The sequence below is a fragment of the Podarcis liolepis genome (genome assembly GCF_965112155.1).
Source record: "Podarcis liolepis genome assembly, chromosome: 2".
NCBI classification, from domain to species: Eukaryota; Metazoa; Chordata; class Lepidosauria; order Squamata; family Lacertidae; genus Podarcis; species Podarcis liolepis.
The window spans coordinates 6,719,906-6,740,384 of record NC_139555.1 but is presented as its reverse complement, the minus strand read 5'-3'; the positions used below and the strand labels follow the sequence as shown (position 1 = coordinate 6,740,384).

The following is a 20,479-nucleotide window of genomic DNA, read 5'->3' as shown; positions in this document are numbered from 1 at the left end:
TTCTGTCCCAGGCGGGGGGACAGATAGTCATAACCAATGTCTAAACAACCACTCACAGATTTTGTATTTTAATAAAATTGTGGCCGAAATAGTGCCCAAAAACCTAAAACTAAAATTACGTGTGATGTGTGAATTATTTTTGAGGGGTGGCTTGGGGACCTACACACACAATACTACGCTGGATGCTCCAATGGTCTAATTAAGAACAAGGCAACTTCATATGCTCCAGTCCTCATCCAGCCTGGGGACTAGTGACATGACTCAGAAAGACTGAAAAAGGATGTCTGAATTCCAGGGAAAGACCAGTGTGAATTGTGGAAACAGTTTTAGCAGATTGGCAATGCACATAAAACTTGTGGGGTTGGAGGAAATGAAGACAAGGAGAACAGCAGGCTTAAAAATGACAGTTGCTCTTTATTCGTCACACAGCCTTGCATGGGTCCATAGCCGTTAGAATCAAGCGTTAGAATTCAGTGTTACAGTTCATAAAACAGCAGCAGCAGAATAAGCAATCACCTTTTCCAATTTTGCTTTCACTTCAAAGAAGGCAATCAAATATGATTTTGCTGTTAGAAAATAAGCTCCGTGCATGTTACAACAGAAGGGTGAGAGCAAGATCTTATCACTGGTGTCTCAAAACTATTTCCTTTTGGCAAGATCTGATGACTTTACGGGTCTACAGCTTTACACTGTCTCCATTTGAAATTACAAAGAACATGCTTGAACAGGAGAGAGATTTCAGAAAGTGTGTGTGCAGGCTGATTCGTGCTGCCTGTCTACCTGGAAGTTCCCATAAGCTTTGATGTTAGCCGTCTGTTAAGCATAGCACTGAAAGCTGTTAATTCAACCAAGAACTTAACTATAAGTGCAAGCTTAAATCCGATTGCCGTCCAAAGGACCTAAAGGTGTATTTAAGGTTAACCATCTACTACATGAACTTTTCTAAAATGGGATTCCCTTTTTTACACACACCTAGGAGAAATCACGCAATCACTGAACAGTGAGACCCTGTTGCTTAGCAGAGAATTTTGAGAACTTTGTTTAAAGAGCTCTACGGATGGCTCTCTTGATTTGTCAGCACAGGAGCTCACTGCGCACTGGCTGCAGCTGGTCCCGGTGCAAAAACCTGCGATCCGAGTCAGCAGTGCTGGATCAGGGTGCAAAGGTCTGGATCCATATGGCAGGCAAACTCAAATGGAAAAGGTGACAGTATCAGAGGGGAAGAGCTTTGCTGAGCTATTTACACAGTGGGCTGAAGAGCTTCGATTTGCAGGTGGCAACGCTCATTGCTATTTCAGAAGTGGTGGTGGTAGTGGCGAGTTAACCCTTTCTAATAGACACTTTTCTTGCTCGAAGTGGTTTTTGATACAATTTTCACACTGGAGCTTCCTCCTCCTCCTCCACTTGAGGAGACACGGCCCCCGCCAGAACTGTAACTGCTACCACCTCCCATACTGACTCCGCTGCCGTAGCCACTGCCGCCGCCAAAACCACTGCCGCCGCCGAAGCCGCCGCCGCTGCCGAATCCGCTTCCACCTCCAACCGCATAGCCGCCACCGCCTCCTCCGAGTCCGAAACCTCCTCCCATGCCGCCACCGTGCCCTCCTCCTAACGCAAGGCCACTTCCGCCAGCGTAGCCAGAGGTGGTGGTGCTGCTGACCACGGCTGGAAAATATTAACAACAGAAAGTTAAGTTCCTTGTGTCTCTTGGAAAGAGCCATGATTTCAACAGAATCTCTTTGAACCAATGTTTCTCAAACTTGGGTCCCCATCATCCCTAGTGGCCAGGGATGATGGGAGTTGTGGTCCAACAACAACTGGGGACCCCACTTTGAGAAACACTGCCTTAAGCAAACAAAAACCAGCAGCTCGCTTTCATTTTCAGAAAGGTAACCAATTTATACTAGCTGCTATTCAAATTTGTCAAGCTAAAGTGTCGTCCCAGCTACCATTTGGGATCCCAATATGGATACAAGCATATAATAGTGATTTAGATAAGATACACTCAAGTTTCTTGAGACGCATCCTGTTTAGGGAAGTTTTTAATGACTGAAGTTTTAATGTATTTTTAATATTTTGTTGGAAGCCGCCAAGAGTGGCTGGGGAAACCCAGCCAGATAGGTGGGGTATAAATAATAAATTAATTATCATCATCATCATCCTGGGGCTCCCAAATTCAATCAAGTATGGGAAGATGGGTGTAGGACTAAGGATATACATGATGGAATATTGGTTGTGGGCTAGAACTATAAAATACTGGCTGCGTTGCTGTTGCCAACCTTTGAGTCTGCTTTCTGACTTATTTAAGAACTCTTAGAAATCCAGATGGTTCCAACTCTTACACAGCAAAATCAGATATATTGGTATTGACTTGGAACTCTTGTGTAATTCAAGTGAGCAATGTATTTATCGCAATATTCAAATCAGATTAAGGGACATTGAAAAACAAAACATCAAGTCAGCTGTAAATAAAATTTGCTCCCCCAAGTTCTATGGTTTAAATACAACAGATAACAGGGTCACTTATATTTCAAAAATAAGAATTCCAGTCCAATGCAGGGGCCTTTATGTTAGCCCAACTGAACTGTTTTCCCCTCAGCTTTTGTCAAGGGCAGATATTTAAACATCCCCAGAAACGACAGACATTGCAGATGATCTTTGAACGTGCCAGACAAAATAGAACACAGTTTTTTCTACTGTCCATTGTACAACCAGCTACGCAAACATGTGCTATTTTGGGTGTCTAACATCACGGCACAAGGAAAATATCAGATTCTATCTGTCTGATATTAACTCGGAAGAAACTGCAAGGGTGGCTGAGTTTTTATCAATAATATCTCATAGAGTGGTGAATGGCACTATTTTGCGGGAAGAAACTCCAATGAAAATCCTCGTTATTACATATTTTAAAAGTGCAAGTAGATAAATAGGTACCGCTCCGGCGGGAAGGTAAACGGCGTTTCCGTGTGCTGCTCTGGTTTCGCCAGAAGCGGCTTAGTCATGCTGGCCACATGACCTGGAAAAACTGTCTGCAGACAAACGCCGGCTCCCTCGGCCAGTAAAGCCAGATGAGTGCCGCAACTCCAGAGTCGTCCGCGACTGGACTTAACTGTCAGGGGTCCTTTACCTTTTTTTTTACATGGATGTTTATTTGTATATATTTTAAAATTTTATATATGGATGTTTTATGATGGCCTATATTTGTAATGCCTAATAAAGGTTTGACGAAGTAAGTAAGCAAACGAAAAGCAAATCCAGAAACAGAGATGGTACTTACAGTAGCTCACATTTCCAGGGCCTTCTGACAACCTAGGAAGATGAAAGGAGGACATAATTGGTATAATTAATTCAGTGGATGCCTCAACTTGTAGTAAACTAGGTCCCACATTTTAATCTAATCAAGGAACTATTGTGAAGGTAGAACTCTTGAGTTGTCATCTATTTCTTAGCCAAGTAAAAGTTGCATATTCACACAGCATTTTTTTATAAAAAAAAACAAACCTGCAAAGAAAAGTCAGCCCATTCTCCTTTTTTGGTCATAATATTGCTAATTGTTTTAGGAATGCATATGTGCATGATTCTGTATGTTTAATTGATTGATTGATTATGCATTTATTTGCTTTTCCTCTATTCTAAGCAGCTAAAGGCAGGTAATTTAAAGCAAGCAATTATCAGTTTTGTATGTGTGTGTGTAACAATAAAATAGGCAACAGGAATGTAATCCCCACAAAATTTACAGTAAGAGAAAGTCACCCACCAACATTCTCAAAAGACCTTCCCAAAGAGCTACAGTTAAACCAAACAGTGGTTATTGCATATATAATGATAGGACCAGATGGTCCCATTGGAAAAGGCAAAGGGAATCTGTAGCTCTTCAGATGTTACTGAACTCCAATTCCCACCCTCCCCAGTTAGCATGATGAATGATCAGGGGTGATGAGAGCTACAGTCCAAAAACTTTCAAAGGACCATAGGCTGTTATACTTCCTTGCTATACTGTAGAAGTATTCTTTTCGCATCACATTTCAACAAATGCTGAGGGTAGCCCCATACCTTGGCATCTAAGTGCCTAAACACAACTGCACAAGAACATGATCTTGTGGTTGGATTGCCAGGAACCTTACTGGCACCTCAGGCACATCCATCAATACCGTCTTTTAGCTTCAAGGTGTGATTTTTGCCTGGATTTGAGGTGAGTTTGGAATGTTCTCTTTGGGGGGAATTTAAAACGAATTTTGACGGAATCTATTCAAAGGGGAGATGACCGATTGGTTTAGTAAACCACCAAGGGCATTTTTGCTAGAGTACGGTTGCTGCTGCCAGCCTACCTGATTTCCTCTCCTTCTATCAGCTTCCTGTAGGTGGCGATTTCAATGTCCAGGGCCAGTTTGACGTTCATCAGCTCCTGGTACTCCTTCAGCTGCCGAGCCAGGTCTTGCTTCGTTCTTTGCAAGGCTTCCTCCAACTCATTCAGTTTATGCCTGGCATCCTTGAGGGCGAGCTCTCCACGGTCCTCAGCCTCAGCAAGGGCAGCTTGTAGTTTGGCACACTGCACACAAGGAGATTTATTTATTAATGATACTAATAAGAAGTAACTGCAATATCTGGACAGTTTTTGGGACCATCACCAATAAATAATAATTGTGACTTCAGGACATTTTTTTTGGGGGGGGGGAGGGCTATCACTATTGTCCAATCTTCCCCCTTCCCTACACCAGAAAAAAAAAAAGTTTCACCCAGTTAGCGTCTACAGTTTTAGTTTCTCCTGCATCTATCAGGACAAAGCAGAAACAGCGGCTCCAGATATTCCAGCCAGTGGCGTAGCGTGGGTTGTCAGCACCCGGGGCAAGGCAAGTAATTTGCGCCCCCTAACTGAGAGAGAGTGAGTGAGCCAGGTAGGGGCAGAGAGCTGCGAGTGCGAGCGCCCTCCCCCCCAGATGTTGCGCCCGGTGTGGCCGGCCCCCCCTGCGCCCCCCACGCTACGCCACTGATTCCAGCCAATAGCCAACATTGTCTAAGGATTAAAGCAGTGCTCTCAAAGATCTGGATGTTTTCTTTCACCAAATCTGCCAATGGCGTTAATGGAATCCATGGAGTGCTTTCCAAATAAAGTTTGATTGCAGCTCCTGGAGAGCACTTTCGGCATGGTTGCTGTGGGGGGACGGGACGTCTGCATGAAAACTGTTACAATGGACGTTTTAGGTGAAATGCTCCTTCCATCCCTTAATGATTCATGAGTAATCCCAGGAAAGTCCAATGGACAATGAATTTTGATGCGAGCCCTGAAATGGCCATGCTCACATGCAACAAGATGCTGTGTACAGCTTGTGCTATCGGCAGAGGTAACCCAAGAGGTATGGACATTGCATGCACAATTCATCTCCTACCAAGATACTGGTAAGAAGGTGTAGATATAAAACCATAATAATAACTAGATCGACTCATTGTAGATAAATGCTAGGGGTGCATTATCATGCACCCCCCGAGCATGTGTGTGTGGGTTGTTCACTTTGCCCATTTTCTGCAGTGCTGGAAATAACCTACATTTGATGATTGCAGATCTGTCCCCAAGCAGTGAGGCTGAGTGCAACTTTTTGCATGTAAAAAATATTATGCTTCAGCAGGGCCTCCACTGTACACTGTATTAATTCCCTGCTCCCCACAGGTATGCCTCCATGTGCATACCTGCAGTAATTCCAAAAGCAATGCTCAGATTGTAAGCATTTTCCAGTGTCTATACCCCATGTCTTCTGCACATTTATATATATTTACATATGGGGTTTTTTTGTTTTTGTTTTTTGCTTTGCGGTGCCCATTCCCTAAGAGTGGTTTAAAAGGCAAATGATCAATATAAATAATAATTAGGTTTGCTTTGCTTGGCTTGGCAATAAGGGAAAGATACCAACACACTCCTATTGTGAACTTTGTAGGGTGTGGACTCTTTCAGTACACTGTCTACCTGTGTGGTACCTAGGGAAATGTGGAGGAGGAGATCCCTCCTCGCCTTTGCAATGCCTGGGAGATACTGTAAAGCAACTAATTTATGGTTTGTTCAACTCTCTTGCATAGACACCCTGTAGCACTTGTGCAATGAGCGCTGTATTATTATCCGTGATATTTATCAGCACCGTGAAACAGACTGATAGTGATGATTAAACCTTTGTTACAAACAGCATCAACAATAGCAACCAACACCATTTCTAAAGCCAGTTTCAGAGGAGGAGGAGAAAGAGCCGGGCAAATTAGTACTCCCAGATCCTATTTCCATGCATCTCCTGCTCCCACTTTGCTTGCCTTTCTTGTTTTGCCACTGCTAGTGCAGCGGAAGCATGCCTCCCCATCCTTCCCCTCTCAACTGCACTCTGAGGAAGGAAAGGAGCTTCTTTCTCAGAGCAAGGCATTCTGGAAGAGGTGGCCTGGGAGAGTGCCTGCACTCCCACGTTGGGCTCACCTTGGCTAGTGCCCTGTCTTGTGCTTGCTCTGGTATGACCTTGTCGAGGGAGACTTGGTTTGCCCAAAGTGAGTTAGCAGCTACACAATTACTATTCTATGAAACAGAAGCTGCCACTGGTCTGCCCTGCATGCCAAACATAAAAAGATTGTACCTGTTTCTTCAAGGCATCAATTTCACTTCGCAGCCTCTGGATCACCCGGTTAAGCTCAGAAATTTCTGTCTTGGTGTTGCGAAGGTCATCACCGTGGCGTCCGGCAGAGACCTGTAGCTCTTCATACTAATATTCAGAGGAAAAGGAGGAAGGATTAAAATCTGATCCATTATATATGGTTGTCACCCCCACAACAGAGCTGGGAAATCAGGTGGGAGTGAGAACTAAATGTAGCCCCAAAGGAGCACCAGATTGAGGGAGGCTGGGACACTGACTTTCAGATGATAGATAAATAAGTGTTGTAAGGTTTCAGTGTGATCAATTGTCATTGCATATGTCTTTTGCTCGGATGTGGGTGGCGCTATGGTCTAAACCACAGAGCCTAAGGCTTGCCGATCAGAAGGTCAGCAGTTCGAATCCCTGCGACAGGGTGAGCTCCCGTTGCTCGGTCCCAGCTCAAGCCCACCTAGCAGTTTGAAAGCACACAGTGCAAGTGCATAAATAGGTACCGCTCCAGCGGGAAGGTAAATGGCTTTTCTGTGTGCTGCTCTGGTTCGCCAGAAGTGGCTTAGTCATGCTGGCCACATGACCCAGAAGCTCTCTGCAGACAAACGCTGGCTCCCTTGGCCAGTAAAGCAAGATGAGCGCTGCAACCCCAGAGTCGTCCATGACTGGACCTAACGGTCAAGGGTCCCTTTCCATTTCCCGTTCCCTTTCCCTGTGTCTTTTGCTAACACTTTGAGGCAGCCACAACTGAGACAGGGAATTAGCTAGCAATCTCAGGGTGTTCCATACATCTCTGTCTTGCATCGAATGACACGGTTTTGAAAAGCAAATCTGAGAAGTGAGGGCTCAGCTATTGCTGGAGGCCTGCAGGATCACCAGGCCAGATGTATCTGTCAAGCATTATTTCTGGGTGAAGCTGCATCTATGATAGGGCTGGTGGGTGAACCTCAGCCTACTTTCTACAAACAGGGGATCTGCTTGCCATCCAGGAGCAGGGCTGGCCAGAGATATTTTGGATCCTGAAGTGGAAATCTAAATGGTTCTTCTCCTCTTCCAGTTTTTTTAAAAAGTTATAATAAAAGAAGTTACTTGCTCCACTTCAATGACACTAAGAATCTGCTGCCTGTGGCAGCTGCCTACTTAATAGTAGGGCCAGCTCAACCACAGAGGAAGAAAGCTGCCAAGATGTTACAGGCAAGGATTTGCTAAGTTTTATTTGCTAAGCCACTCTTCATTCAGGTCCTCTTTCCATTAATACTTTAGGAATGGAATCTCATTGCCACACCTTTTACTTTGCTCTGCCTAGACAGTCAAGATCAATTCAAGTTCCTATTTGCTTTCCGTATCAACATTTGACCAATGAGGAATTTGTCAGCAAATAGCAGAAAACCATGGCTAAAAAAGCCACCTCTATTGGTCTGTCTCCCCCCCCCCCCAACTGTATTACCTGGGCTATGAAGGTGCCCAAAAGGTTTTAAAGCAAAGATTATGGGACAATGCACACAGTGACTTGCGATCTCGGTCACACGCAGTCTGTAGTCTGCTGGCAGTAGGAGTTCAATATGGGTATGTCTTTGAGTTAACATCTTACATCAAAAACCTAACAGTACCTAACTATCGAAGGCTTTTCACCAAAGCCAGAATGAATGTCTTCCCCTCTGCAGTGCTAGATGGTAGGTTGAGAGGAGTTCCCTACCAGGACAGACTTTGCTCGTGTGCTCAATACATCGATTCCATAGATCATATTTTGTTACATTGTGCGAAGTATGAGCAGGCCAGGGCTGAACTGATACTACCCTTGCTGGTGCCTTTCCCGGGAAAGTCAGAGGCTCACTATGTCAGGTTCCTACTGGAAGACCGGACAAAAGCTAGAACGTTGGCAGTGGCAAAGCTTTTTTCGGTGGTTGCAAGAACAAACGAGCCCTATATTCCAAACAAAGTGCTTGATTAACCTGGAGGTAGACTGTATGAACTCTGTATTAACTTGTAATGTTTTGTTGGGTCTCTGGACCGTAATAAAGATTGATGATGATGCTTTCCGTATCTGTGTTGCCGCAGTTTATAATTCCAGCTATTTATTTCTAGCTTGGCTTGTTGAGCAGCAGGACAGCAAAGGGGGCACATTTCCACCCCAATCTCAGCCGTTTCACTCTCTTAGCTTTTCACACTTTTTTAAAGTGTTGTGAATACAATCCTTATACACTACACATGTTGCAAATCTTTTGAAGTTCCTTAGAGTCTGACTGATGTATCTCCTGAGGAAGACCCTTCATATTTGCTTCAAATTTGACTTTAAGTTGAACCCAAGAGTATCTCTGAGTATTTACAGCCTGCCTGGTCTACACACGTCAATGAGTTAGGAGGTAAAATCTGGCTGAGGTAGCAGACCAGGGGTCACCAGTGTGGTGTCCTCTAGATGTTGTGGTCTCCAACTCCCACCATCCCTGATCATTGACCATGCCACTGAGGCTGGTGAGAATCCAGCAACAGCAACATTGACTATCCCTCTACTGCTTTAGGTTGCAGGTGGAGGATGCCATTTTGGGATGTTCCCTTATCAAAAGCTTTCTTAGCTTAGAGGTATCTCCTAGGCCTTGAGCTGCTACTCACCTTGCTTTGATACCAGCTTTCAGCCTCGGTTCTGCTCCTGTTGGCGATGTCTTCGTACTGCGCCTTGACTTCAGCAATGATGCTGTTCAGGTCCAGGCTTCTGTTGTTGTCCATTGACAGCACAACAGAGGTATCTGATACCTGCTGCTGCATATTAGCTAGTTCCTGCAAAGATAATAAAAATAAAAATGTGTCTGATTGTATGAAGCAATGGAACATGGCAGTTTTGAATGTAGAAAATAAAAACCTTCTGTAAATTCTCCAAGCATGAATTTATTTATTTTTTTGCAAAGATGTTCTGATTTGAATGGCTTCTACTTTTCACCCTCCAATGTTCCCTATGATGGATTTTGTTGCATTCTGGAATGCATTGAAAGAAGGCAATATAAATGTATTTAGGGAGTTGCTTACTTAACATGGTTGTTATCTAGGTAATCGTACTGATTGAGCAAGGAGATCCCCACATGGAACCCATTTTTTTATGTGAATAGCCAATGCAGATATATATATATGCATCTTCAACCCCTGTCACATTGTCATGCTCATCAAAACCTAATGAACTAACTGCTTTTTGATTGGCATCCCCAGCCGGTACCACCAATGCTTAAACATAACAAATTGTCTGTGATTCAAACTGCATCAGGGCCAAAACATTTTCACGTTCTTTCAGCCACGGGTGCAAACTGAACAGGAGAATGTGCCAGTTCTACTAACACAGTATTATGAAAACACTCAGGATTCTTTGGTTTATGAAAAAGCTGGCCTCCAAAAAGGAAGCTGTTGATTTGATGATGACCAAAGTGCACATGAAAAACTGGAAACTATGGAGGATTATTTTTTTCCAATGGCATAGTCAGCGAAGGGACAGATATCTGGGGTCCCACTCATCAGAATGTGCAGGAGGATCCCAAACACAGCAAGACTATCTTACACATCTCTATCTAGAAGACTCACTCCCAATAACACCATTCAGTCCAGAAAGTCTAAAATTACCAAACTGCATCACTGCCCCCACTTTGCTTGAGTTTTGACACTTTGCAGCATGAATGAAATAACTGCGCAGTTAACAAATCTTCCCCTTTCGAGACATAAACCTTACATATATGTTTTGAAAATTGTAGTCTGATCCTCAGCTCAGCTATACATTGACACACACAGAATAGGCAAGATAAGCCAGAGTCCTATTTTTGTTTGCTCTTTCTAAAGGCTAAGAACAAAAGAAGAGCCCTGCTGGATCAGGCCCAATTTAAAGGCCCACTTAGTCCAGCACCCTGTTTTCACAGTGGCCAACCAGATGTGTGTAGGAAGCCTGCAAAAAGCCCCTGAGTACAACATCACACTTACCACCCATAATTCCCAGAAACTAGTAATAAATAATAATAAATGGGGACACAGGCATTGCTTTTGCTTGTTACTGTGCTGTGTATTTTTGTGTTTTTATATTGTAAACTGAGATGTAGGGCTGTATGGAAATTTAATAAAGAAGAATAAAAATAATGCTCTCCAGAGGCAGGCAACTTCTGATAGTGGAGGTTAAATGGGGGTAGAAAAAAACTTGTGGTTTTGTAACACCACTGCTGAATTCTAATGTGTGGCTTCACTTATTAGTTTATTATAACCACCATTATCATTCTCATCTTTCTTCCCAACTGCTGGGAGCTAAACTCAAATTGCATTGAATAAGCTTCAGTTACAAAAAAAATAAAAATGTTTCCTAATCAAAGTGATTAATATGACTTGGATCCTGAGCCAAAAGCGGAGGTGGATTTTCCAAGGCTTGCAACCATCAAGCCCAGACTAGACACTTTCCCCAAGGGAGAAGCGTTATTCAAATACGGCTCCCTGTCTTCTTCCAGTAATAGCTGGAGGAAAGTATTCATACATTGCACAAGATGTGATAATTGATGCCAGTAAGTCTCTGCTCGCTTTAAAATCTATTCAAATGCATCAGCAAAGGTAGGTGAGGACAAAAAAATAATAATCCCCAAAACCTCCTTGAGAAATGTAACGTTCCCAGTGGAAAATGCAACATGAAATTTTCCACAGTGGAGTATCTAAATGAGTGATGCATTTATACATGCTTCAACAAACCCATGTGATTTGCATGTCTCAGGAGTTCCTCCCGTACCCTCCCTTTGCTTTTCCATTAGCATTTTGCTTTTTAGATGGCCCTCTTTATGTTGTGTAAAGAGGTAATGTTAACTTAGAATGGTTTTGTTGCTGTTGTTGAAAGGGAAATGTATTTTCAAGATGAAGGTCCAAATCGGAATTCATTTTCCCTCTAAAATGTTCTGCTGCCACTAGTGGAACAGCTTTGCTAGCCCTATGATCATATATACGAAAGCAAATATATATATATATATATATATATACCTTCGTTTGCCTGAACTACAATAAAACATGCCTCTACACACACACACACACACACACACACACACACACACACAGAGAGAGAGAGAGAGTTTGAAAACGTGTATGTTTCCAGAGAAGTTTTCTGTAATTCCAGATTTCCAATATAGTTTTCTGTAATTCCAGATTTCCAATATAGTTTTCTGTAATTCCAGATTTCCAATATAGTTCCTGCCTACTTGACGAGGCATACAAATTAGAGAAGCCAGGATTCTGCTTTAAGTTCCCAGCACCTACTGGGCTCAGTGCTTCTATGTTTTCTGGAGGGAGGATAGCACATGTCTTGCATGCAGAAGGTCCCCAGTTCAGTTCTTGGTATCTCCAACTGGCAGGGCTTGGAAAGGCACCTGGCAGAGATAATGCCAGTTGGAGTAGCAAGTATTGGACAAGATGCTGCAATGGCTTGGGCTGGCTGGGATGTTCATTTCAATTCTAAAGTGAAATTTTCAGGTGCCTAAGGGAGGACGCTTACCATTTCAAACAGGTTTTTCAGGAACAGAATTTCATCATTCAGAGAATCTGCTTTGCTACCGAGCTCAATCTTGTTCATATAGGCACCATCAACATCCTGCAAAAAAACATGAGAAACGTCAGTATATTTTGAGGGGTGGGGAAAATTAGAGCTATTTAGAAGGACCATCTTTTGAACAATGCAGCAAATCAGGCAGGTTTTGTTTAATCTCATGAAGAATCCAATACTGTATGGCAGACATTGAATGTCGCCCCTCCATTTAAAAAAAAACCTTAAGGACAACATGGGCATTGAGCAGTTGTTAAAGGCCACAGCAGAATAGCATTATTAAATGTAGAAACTGTCCAAGATCTGTCACTATCAACCTCTGCTGCTGCTCTTTGGTACTATGCTATATCAAAGATCTGTCAACCAAGCCTGGCAGTTGTGTGCTAGAAGAGAACCAATGCTTTGACTTAGCACAGAGCAGCTGGTCATTATTCAAGACCAGGGATGGTGAAAATGTGGCCCTCCAGATGTCGTTGGAATCCAACTCCCTCCAGTTCCAGCCAATGGCCAAGGATGTTGACTACAACATTTGGAGAACCATAGGTTTCCTGTCCTTGCACCATGTTACTTAAGATATTGTAATGATAAAATAAAATGTACCTTCTTCAGCACCACGAATTCATTCTCTGCACCGGTACGCTTGTTGATTTCATCTTCATATCTGTTGGGGCAACAGAGAGCAAAGGTAGCACCAGTACTTTTCAGGATGAGAACCTAGCATAGCTAGCAGAAAGAACGCATGAGGAGGTCAAGAGCAACCCATTCTATTCAGAGTTCACACTTCGCCAAGGCATTTGGTTCAAAGTGATTGGCTGCCATATTATCTCCTTGAAGCTCAACACAACCAGGTTATTAACCCTTGCAGAAGAACCATCTGCACAGTGCATGGGCTTCTCCTTGGAGGTCTTCCAGAGCATGTTGATAGATTACCAGGATCATGCTTTTAATGGCCAGCTGCAATTGTCTCCCGATGGCCTCTCTCATGCTTTTCTTATTGTGCTCTTATCTACACCACTGCAGAGAGCTAGTGGAAGAAATGTGTGTCTGCAATGGATGTGTTACATTCAGGCTGTCAGGATCCACCCTCCTCCTTTAACTGCTAGATACACACTGACCCTTCTTGCTGGATGGATTAGCAACAGCATTTAAATGTCAAGCCAAATATGAAAACAGAAAATTCTGCATGCATTTTAAGGGAAAGCATGCACTATAGATTTAAGTTGGTTTAGCAATCCTCCCACAGGGAAACCTGGGAACTGTAGTTCAACGTGCAGGAGTAGACAAGAATGACAGTACTCAACTCTCTGAGCAATTTCAACCCACAATATTATACGGGAGAAGCCATTATTGTTAGACTAGCATGAAATAGAGGTTTTTGCAACATAGGTAAGCCATCTTGCTACTTGCCCCACCCAGTTACACAGAAAGGTGGGTGAATTAGTCAAATTCTGTTCTAAAGGTTCCTCATTTTTCCAATCTTCCACAGCAATTTGCATTAAAAAGAATCGTCATGAAAATTTGTATGCACTTTAAAGCACATTTTAACGAACACATTTTTGTATTCAGTTGTAATGTATACCTTTTTGCAAGCAACTTTCTAGAATATAATGCATCTTTGTATGCTATTTTCATGAATACCTCTGTCATTATGCACATTTCTCCCTAATACATGCATAGTTTGGTAGAAAACTGCATTGTGAAATTCAGAGAAGTGAAAATTTCACAGACAGCTGTGTTTCAGTTTGCATGTTGGTTCTAGAAGTGTGAATTAAGTAGGTTTCCCATGCAATTGCAAGAATGTCTCAACCCTCCCGAGTTTCGGCTTGGCTAGACTACTTAGGAGATACAAAGCGATTTGTTCTACAGATGCTTTTCTGAGGAGGCACATATTCCCTCCTTAAGCAATACTGAAAGGCTGTTTCATGCACCTTACATGTTTTTGGCATACATCTAATTTTCCCCTTTAGAAATGCTTTTAAAAATTGCAATATGTGAATAAAACAGCCACATGTCTGGAAACATGTGTCTCATATCACTGAGAGCCAGGGATTGGCTGGTGACCCCAGCTGAGCATATATACCGACTAGCTCCCATTAAATTTGTAAAATGGCTCTGAAAGGCAATAGATGCCCCTGCTGTAAGAAACGACCTCTGTGCCATGGCATCAGTGATGCAATGCTAACTCACTGTACAGTTTAATGGAATCTCTGATTGCTTAACTAGGTGTGGCAAGAGGAACAGTGGTTGTGTGTTAGAGGCATCCCTTCTATGAAACTTCATGACTTAGGGCCAAGTGAACCCTTTTGCTGGGCAGGGTGGAGCTGATTTCAACAAGAGAAAGGCAGAAAGGATTTGCATCTCGCAGGTTCATCCTTAGAAAGCTCTGCTGACAGATCTTTGGTAATTTAGTTTGCCTTCCAGCAAAAGGATTTCAAAAAGGGGATTTTTGGGGGGTATAGATAGAGAAATTGTTCTTACCACCATTTCATCTATCTCCTTTTTGCCTCGTCAGTCATTTTGAGCAATTTGATGGAGCGGCACTGCCAACAGAGTATTAGGCAGGAATCCTAGCCATGTTTACTCAGAAGTAATTCCTACTGAATTCAGTGGACTTATGGCTAGGTAAATGGGAGTTGAGAATGCAGCCTTAGCTTCACCCATGAATTCTGCCAAGCCTTAGCCAACAAAAGCTTATACAGATTCAAGAACAGTTGTTTCGTTAAACAAAAGGAAGCATGCGAAAATAACTTACAGAGCCACATAATACTCAGTCAACCTGAATAAACATGTTCATGATGTACAGTAAGCGCGTCCTGGCACTTCTATTTGGATCAGTTCAAGGAAGGTAAAGTTTAGTTTTCCAAGACTCCCAGAAGGAAAAGGAGTGACTTTGTTTGCCACAAAACAGGTTACTCCAGATCAAAGGACGCAGTGGACGTGCACAGGGATTTTCACCAGTGTATTTTCACCAGTGTTAGATATTTTGGGATCAATAGAAGGCCTATAAGAGCATTCAGATTCTTACCATATCTAAGGCTACAGCCCTATCCACACTTACTTGGGAGTTAGACCCACTGAACTTAATGGGATCAACTTCAGGGTTAACATATGCATATGCCTGGGCCAAACCCCTAGCAGTAAATGTTACCCTTATCTCTCTGTATGGAGGTTAGACGGAGTATTCCTATTTATGTGAATTGGAACAGACAGGTTCTTACTTGTTCTTGTAGTCTTCCACCATGTCTTGCATGTTCCTCAGTTCTGAGTCTAGTCTTCCCCGTTCATTCAAAATAGAATCAAGCTGCCTCCTGAGGTTGTTGATATAAGTCTCAAACATGGGTTCAATTCTGCTTTGTCGAACAGTTGTCCCCTGCTGTTGTAAGAGGTCCCATTTGGTTTCAAGGACTTTATTTTGCTGTTCCAGGAATCGGACCTGCAAGATGGAAAGGCAAAGGCATTGGTGGTGCTGTATATAGGAAATCCACAAATCTGCTGGACAGAAAGGGATGAGCTGTCCAGTGAGACAGATGGAGATAATAAGTGAAGACCCACGCTTGTTCAATGAAGATGTTGCCTTAACCCCTTAGTCCTTGTCTCCCAGCTGAAACGGAGCCTAAATGCACCTTCTCACATCTGTCCCTTCTTCTCCTCTCCTCTCCCCATTTGTCTCTTTCATCTCAGTGTTTAAGTTTAGATGGTAAGCTTCTTTGGCCAGGGAGCTAACTTTTGCTTATATTACTCCCTAATGTGCCAGAATGGTACAACAGAGAACAGAAGGAATTATGAGGGATAAAAAGGAGAAAGAGCAAGGAGAGGAAAAAGGGATCAAGAAAACCAGGTAAGAATGGTGAAAACTAGCAGGAATGACTGGCAGCCTCTGCTTAGACACTTTGCTGCTACTACTACCAGATCCTCAGCAAGCGCACACTAATATCAACCAACCAATCAAGAGTCACTCCAAAGAACATAGACCTAGAATCATTAGGGAGGAGTTGATGCTCCGAGTAATCTTAAAAATTGTGTACTTTTTATATGCATATTTATTGGCATGCCTTTAAATAATAATAATATTAATAATAATAGGGCGTGAGATTTCCTTTATCACATTTAGATCTTGTTATACACCCAAGAAACTCTGACCAGCTGCACTCTAACATCAATGACACCACACTGCCATCTTGCAAAAGAGATTTGTCACTTTGATCTAAGTATTAACAAAACCATACATGGAGATCATGCTCAGCTCCGAGGAGCTGACTGTGAAACGGATGCCAAAAGCGAGCCTCTGTGACAGAGGGTTCAGAAGCAATCAAAGGCTTCCAGAATTAGACTACTTTACTCATGCTGCATTTTTCCTCTACTGGTTTTGGAGACTAGAGATGCCCAGCTTCTCCATGACTGGGGACCTCTCTATTTTCCTTGGAGAGGGCTTTTTTCACTCAGCCAGCCTCCGCACAGACAGTATGCCAGGAAATGACGTGGCCATCCCGGCCATTAACAATGAATCTACTCAACAATTGCGTGCACATAATGCCTCTGGAAATTGGAATGCTTCATCACTCTTAAACATACTCCTACTTATAACACGGCCTCATGGAACAGCAAACTTTTTTTTCTTTCTCTTTTGCAGGTTTTAGATCTGAGCCAAGGAATCAGTAGCCCTTCGTTTTGCTGTTAGACTGCCACTTCCATCAACCCTGGCCATTGGCCATTCTGGCTGAGGCTGATGGGATTTGGAGTCCAACAAAGCCCAGAGGCTAACACATTGACTACCCCTGGTCTAGACCATCTTAAAGAGCCGTTGTGGTGTTGGCCTGATTTGGTGACAAGTCACCTGCAACTTAGTGCCTTAGTGGTTAAGAATGATCACAAAGGTATTAATTCTGGCACTTACCTTGTCAATAAAGGAGGCAAACTTGTTGTTGAGTGTCTTGATCTGTTCCCTCTCATGTGTGCGGACTCTTTGGATCTCTGGGTCAATCTCAAGGTTGAGGGGTTGTAGGAGGTGCTGGTTGATGGTCACCTCTTGGATGCCACCGGGTGGGCAAGCTGGAAACCCTGGGCCACCTCTTCCACCAAACCCTGGAGAACCTAGCATAAAGCCACCGGCACCTCCCATCCCAGGCCCGCCAAAACCAAAGCCACCACCGCCGCCACCGGCACCAAGACCATAACCAAACCCAGCTCCTCCACCAGCGCCATATCCAGCACTAACGAAACCGGGTTGGAAGCCCCCCATGCCAGCACCGTAAGAGATGCGCTTGCTTCCACCCATGTTGTACAGGCTTCGGCTGCCGAATCCACCGACTCCAATGCCGCCGCCACCTCCTCCAGCTCTTGCTCCTCCAACTCGAGCAACGGAATAGGAGCTGAAACTCGATCTTCCACCACCACCACCACCACCACCACCAACTATTGCGGAGCCAGAGCTGAAGCCTCTTCTTGCCCCTCCGGAGGATGATCGAAAGGATGTGAAACTCATGATGGTTTCTTTCAGAGAGAAAGTGTGAGGAAAGGGTTTTGACTAGAAGCGGAGCTGCAGGGAAAGAGCAGAGGATGGAGAAGACGGAACCCCTCTGATATAGAGGAGCCAGAGACCTCCCCTTTTATCTGCTTGGGAAATAACCTGGCACGGGATCTCAGGCAACCTGATCTACTCATCATCTTGATATGCCTTGCAGCAACTTGTCTCATTAAAACACACCTACTTGAGGTGGTAGTATGGAATTGGGAGGAGGCACTTGTTTGCAATGAAGCGATAGACGTTTCCCCCTTTTTATTTTTAGTTAGGCGTCTCGTTAAAAGAAAAAAGAAAAGAAGAGGGAAATAAGAATAATTGTGGAAATTACTAACCACAACTGCCACCCGCCTCCTTCTCCAACAGAGCCTGTTTACACAAGGGTAGATAAAGACCATGCTGTAAGATACAGATCTCCACAAAGTGTGGTCATGTGAATTTCATGACACCATCAGGAGTTGCCTTATGGTTTCCAGTGAGATGGGAGCAAACTTTAAGCAACTGTCTGCCTGCAAAGGTGGTCTCCTGTTCCCTCTTCTGGCTTTTTTTGGAGGTGGAGGTGTTGATGTGTATAAATGATTTGTCATTTGCAACAACATTGTACTGACAACAGAGCTTTGATGTTCCTATGTAGTTTTTCTGCACCGTGAACTCTGTGAAGTAGATTGCAGCTGCCTGACAATTGAATTACAGCTGTGGTTTGTTTAGCCCAATCCTAACTTCTCTGACTGGCATCCTCTCTCTGGAGTCTTCCCCAACCCTGTCAAATGAGATCCTTTCCTAGAGACCTAGAGATCCAAGGACTAAACTGGAGATGTCCTCCAGGCAATGCATATGCCCTGCCAGTGAGCTTCGCTCCTTAGACAAAGATAAACTACCAAAACGTCAAAGCTAAGCAGATGCTTGAATGAGGTTATCCTTTCTCTGAAGCCATCTCTGATTGCCCCTTGCTTAACAGAGCAATTCTATGCATGGTCACATAGAAGAAAGTCCCTTGTGAGTATATTTAGGTTTGCAGCCTTAAAGCCTCAACCGTCGGACTATAACGGCAGAGGAACTTTCACATGTGGCTATAGATCTTTGCATTATAATTCAAAAATGTTTGCAAGCTGAGCAGCTCCTTATTGCTGGTCTGGAAGATTTCTGGAGAGCAGAAAACCAAGAGGGTCAAGTGAATTCTAACATTGCTTTTTGCTCAGGAATACAGCATTTTAAGACAGGAAGGGGACTTAAGAGCAGAGTCAGTGGAAGCCATTTGTGTAAGGCTGGATTGTCTACAGAGCTCCCCTCCCTGGCATTAGACTACCACCGAGACAACACCCCATCACTGGAGGCAGCAACCAAGATATGCTGATACAAATGGATCCTACTATTCTGTCTTTCCTCTTGTTAAAGCATCAGTTCTTCACTGACTTTAGGTGGGGAAACAAGCAGAGAGGGTGGGGAAGAATTAAAAGCAAAATGAGACCACCAACATCTGCTTTCCCAAAGTGCCTTACTTTATGTCATCATGGTTTCTTGTATTTTGTAACATTTCAATATCTTATTTTCCCTCCAAGGAGCTCAAGGTGGCATATGTGGCTCTCCTAGATTCCCCACCACACTCCTTTCTAGGTTAGGCAGAGAAACAGTGAGTTGCCCAAAGCCATGCAGTGAGCTTCGCAGCTGTGTGGCGATTTGAAACCTGGTTTCCCAGGTCCTAATCCAACACTCTAACCACCATCCAACACTGTCTCTTATTTTTTAGAAGAAAGGCAGCTCTTATTCACAACAACAACAAAACGACCTGCACAAAAACGTTCAGTTTGAAATCTCCCACCGCCAATTTCAGGTCAACATTACGCATTAAATACAGTTGTATTTGTTATTCCATTTTCTTGCATTTTAGAAATGATGGTTCCAAAATATTTGTAACGGTTCGAGGTCAGTAGAAAATCTTAATTTTATCTTTAAGTATGTTTTCAGAATTAAGCATCAGAGCAAATGGCGGGGTTGGGTTCTTAAATCTATACATGCAATTCTTAAACCAATTAATCCAAAGTTGCCTTAGCGGCAAGGTTTCAGAATCAGTGGTTAGGAAATTGCAGTGTAGAGGTCACCAAGTGCAAGCTATGAACTGTGAGAAAGCACTTCATGTGCATCCTTGCTCAAGAGGAATTTTTGACCTTGGCTTTCTCATCCTTTAAGAGAGTAGAATATTTGAAAGTGGGGAAAATCCACCTATGGATGTATACCAATAACCGAGCAATCTGACAGCTTGATCCTGTGTTAGTTGAACTTAATGCTTCCTTTTTTATTCTGTTCAACCGGGCTTCATTGTGGTTTATGTGGCCACAAGAATGCTAAGCAAGTCTCTGCCTGGTCAACATCTGGATGGGGAACCACCATGGAGCCCAATGAAAGCAATTCTGCTTGGATAAAGAGGCAGAGCAGCTTTTAACTCACAGGATCAGCATGTTTCTCTCAAGCAGATGATCCTTGCTCTCACTGTCGCTACATACAGAGCTGACGACTGCACAGCATGACTAGAATTGGCAAAGTCGCAGCATGAGAGTAGGAGTTTGCACAGTCAGACCTGTAAGGTACAAGCCCAGAGATCGTATCCAGACTGAATGGCTGAAGGGCACCAAGCATTGTCCCATTGCTGGAAATTTTTCCAAGATGAGGGTGGTGTTTTCGGTTCAGTTCCTCCCCGCCTCCTTTTCTTTTTTCCAGACTATCAAGAGACTTGATGGAACCTGAATCAAGGGCCAATTCCATTTCGCACAGCAATCAGAAAAATCTGATGTTTGCACAATTCGTTCTGTTTCC

General features: G+C 43.4%; 1 protein-coding gene across 1 annotated transcript; it reads right to left on the bottom strand.

Annotated features, from left to right (window-relative positions):
* Nucleotides 1-394: 394 nt before the first annotated feature.
* On the bottom strand, nucleotides 395-17,810 carry LOC310698005 (keratin, type II cytoskeletal cochleal-like). Its single transcript, XM_083484637.1, has 9 exons — nucleotides 17,045-17,810; nucleotides 15,369-15,583; nucleotides 12,751-12,811; nucleotides 12,103-12,198; nucleotides 9,222-9,386; nucleotides 6,606-6,731; nucleotides 4,329-4,549; nucleotides 3,278-3,309; nucleotides 395-1,665 (listed from the first exon to the last, which is right to left on the bottom strand). The coding sequence occupies exons 1-9, from the start codon at nucleotides 17,630-17,632 to the stop codon at nucleotides 1,331-1,333; spliced, it is 1,839 nt and encodes a 612-aa protein (XP_083340763.1). The 5' UTR covers nucleotides 17,633-17,810; the 3' UTR covers nucleotides 395-1,330.
* Between the last annotated feature and the right edge of the window lie 2,669 nt (nucleotides 17,811-20,479).

Coding starts and splice junctions, on each gene's coding strand:
- LOC310698005 (XM_083484637.1), bottom strand. CDS start 17,632: ATGAGTTTCACATCCTTTCGATCATCCTCCGGAGGGGCAAGAAGAGGC. Junction 15,584..17,044: donor TTGCCTCCTTTATTGACAAG/GTAAGTGCCAGA, acceptor TCCATCTTGCAG/GTCCGATTCCTGGAACAGCA. Junction 3,310..4,328: donor ATAGAAGGAGAGGAAATCAG/GTAGGCTGGCAG, acceptor TCATCTTCCTAG/GTTGTCAGAAGGCCCTGGAA.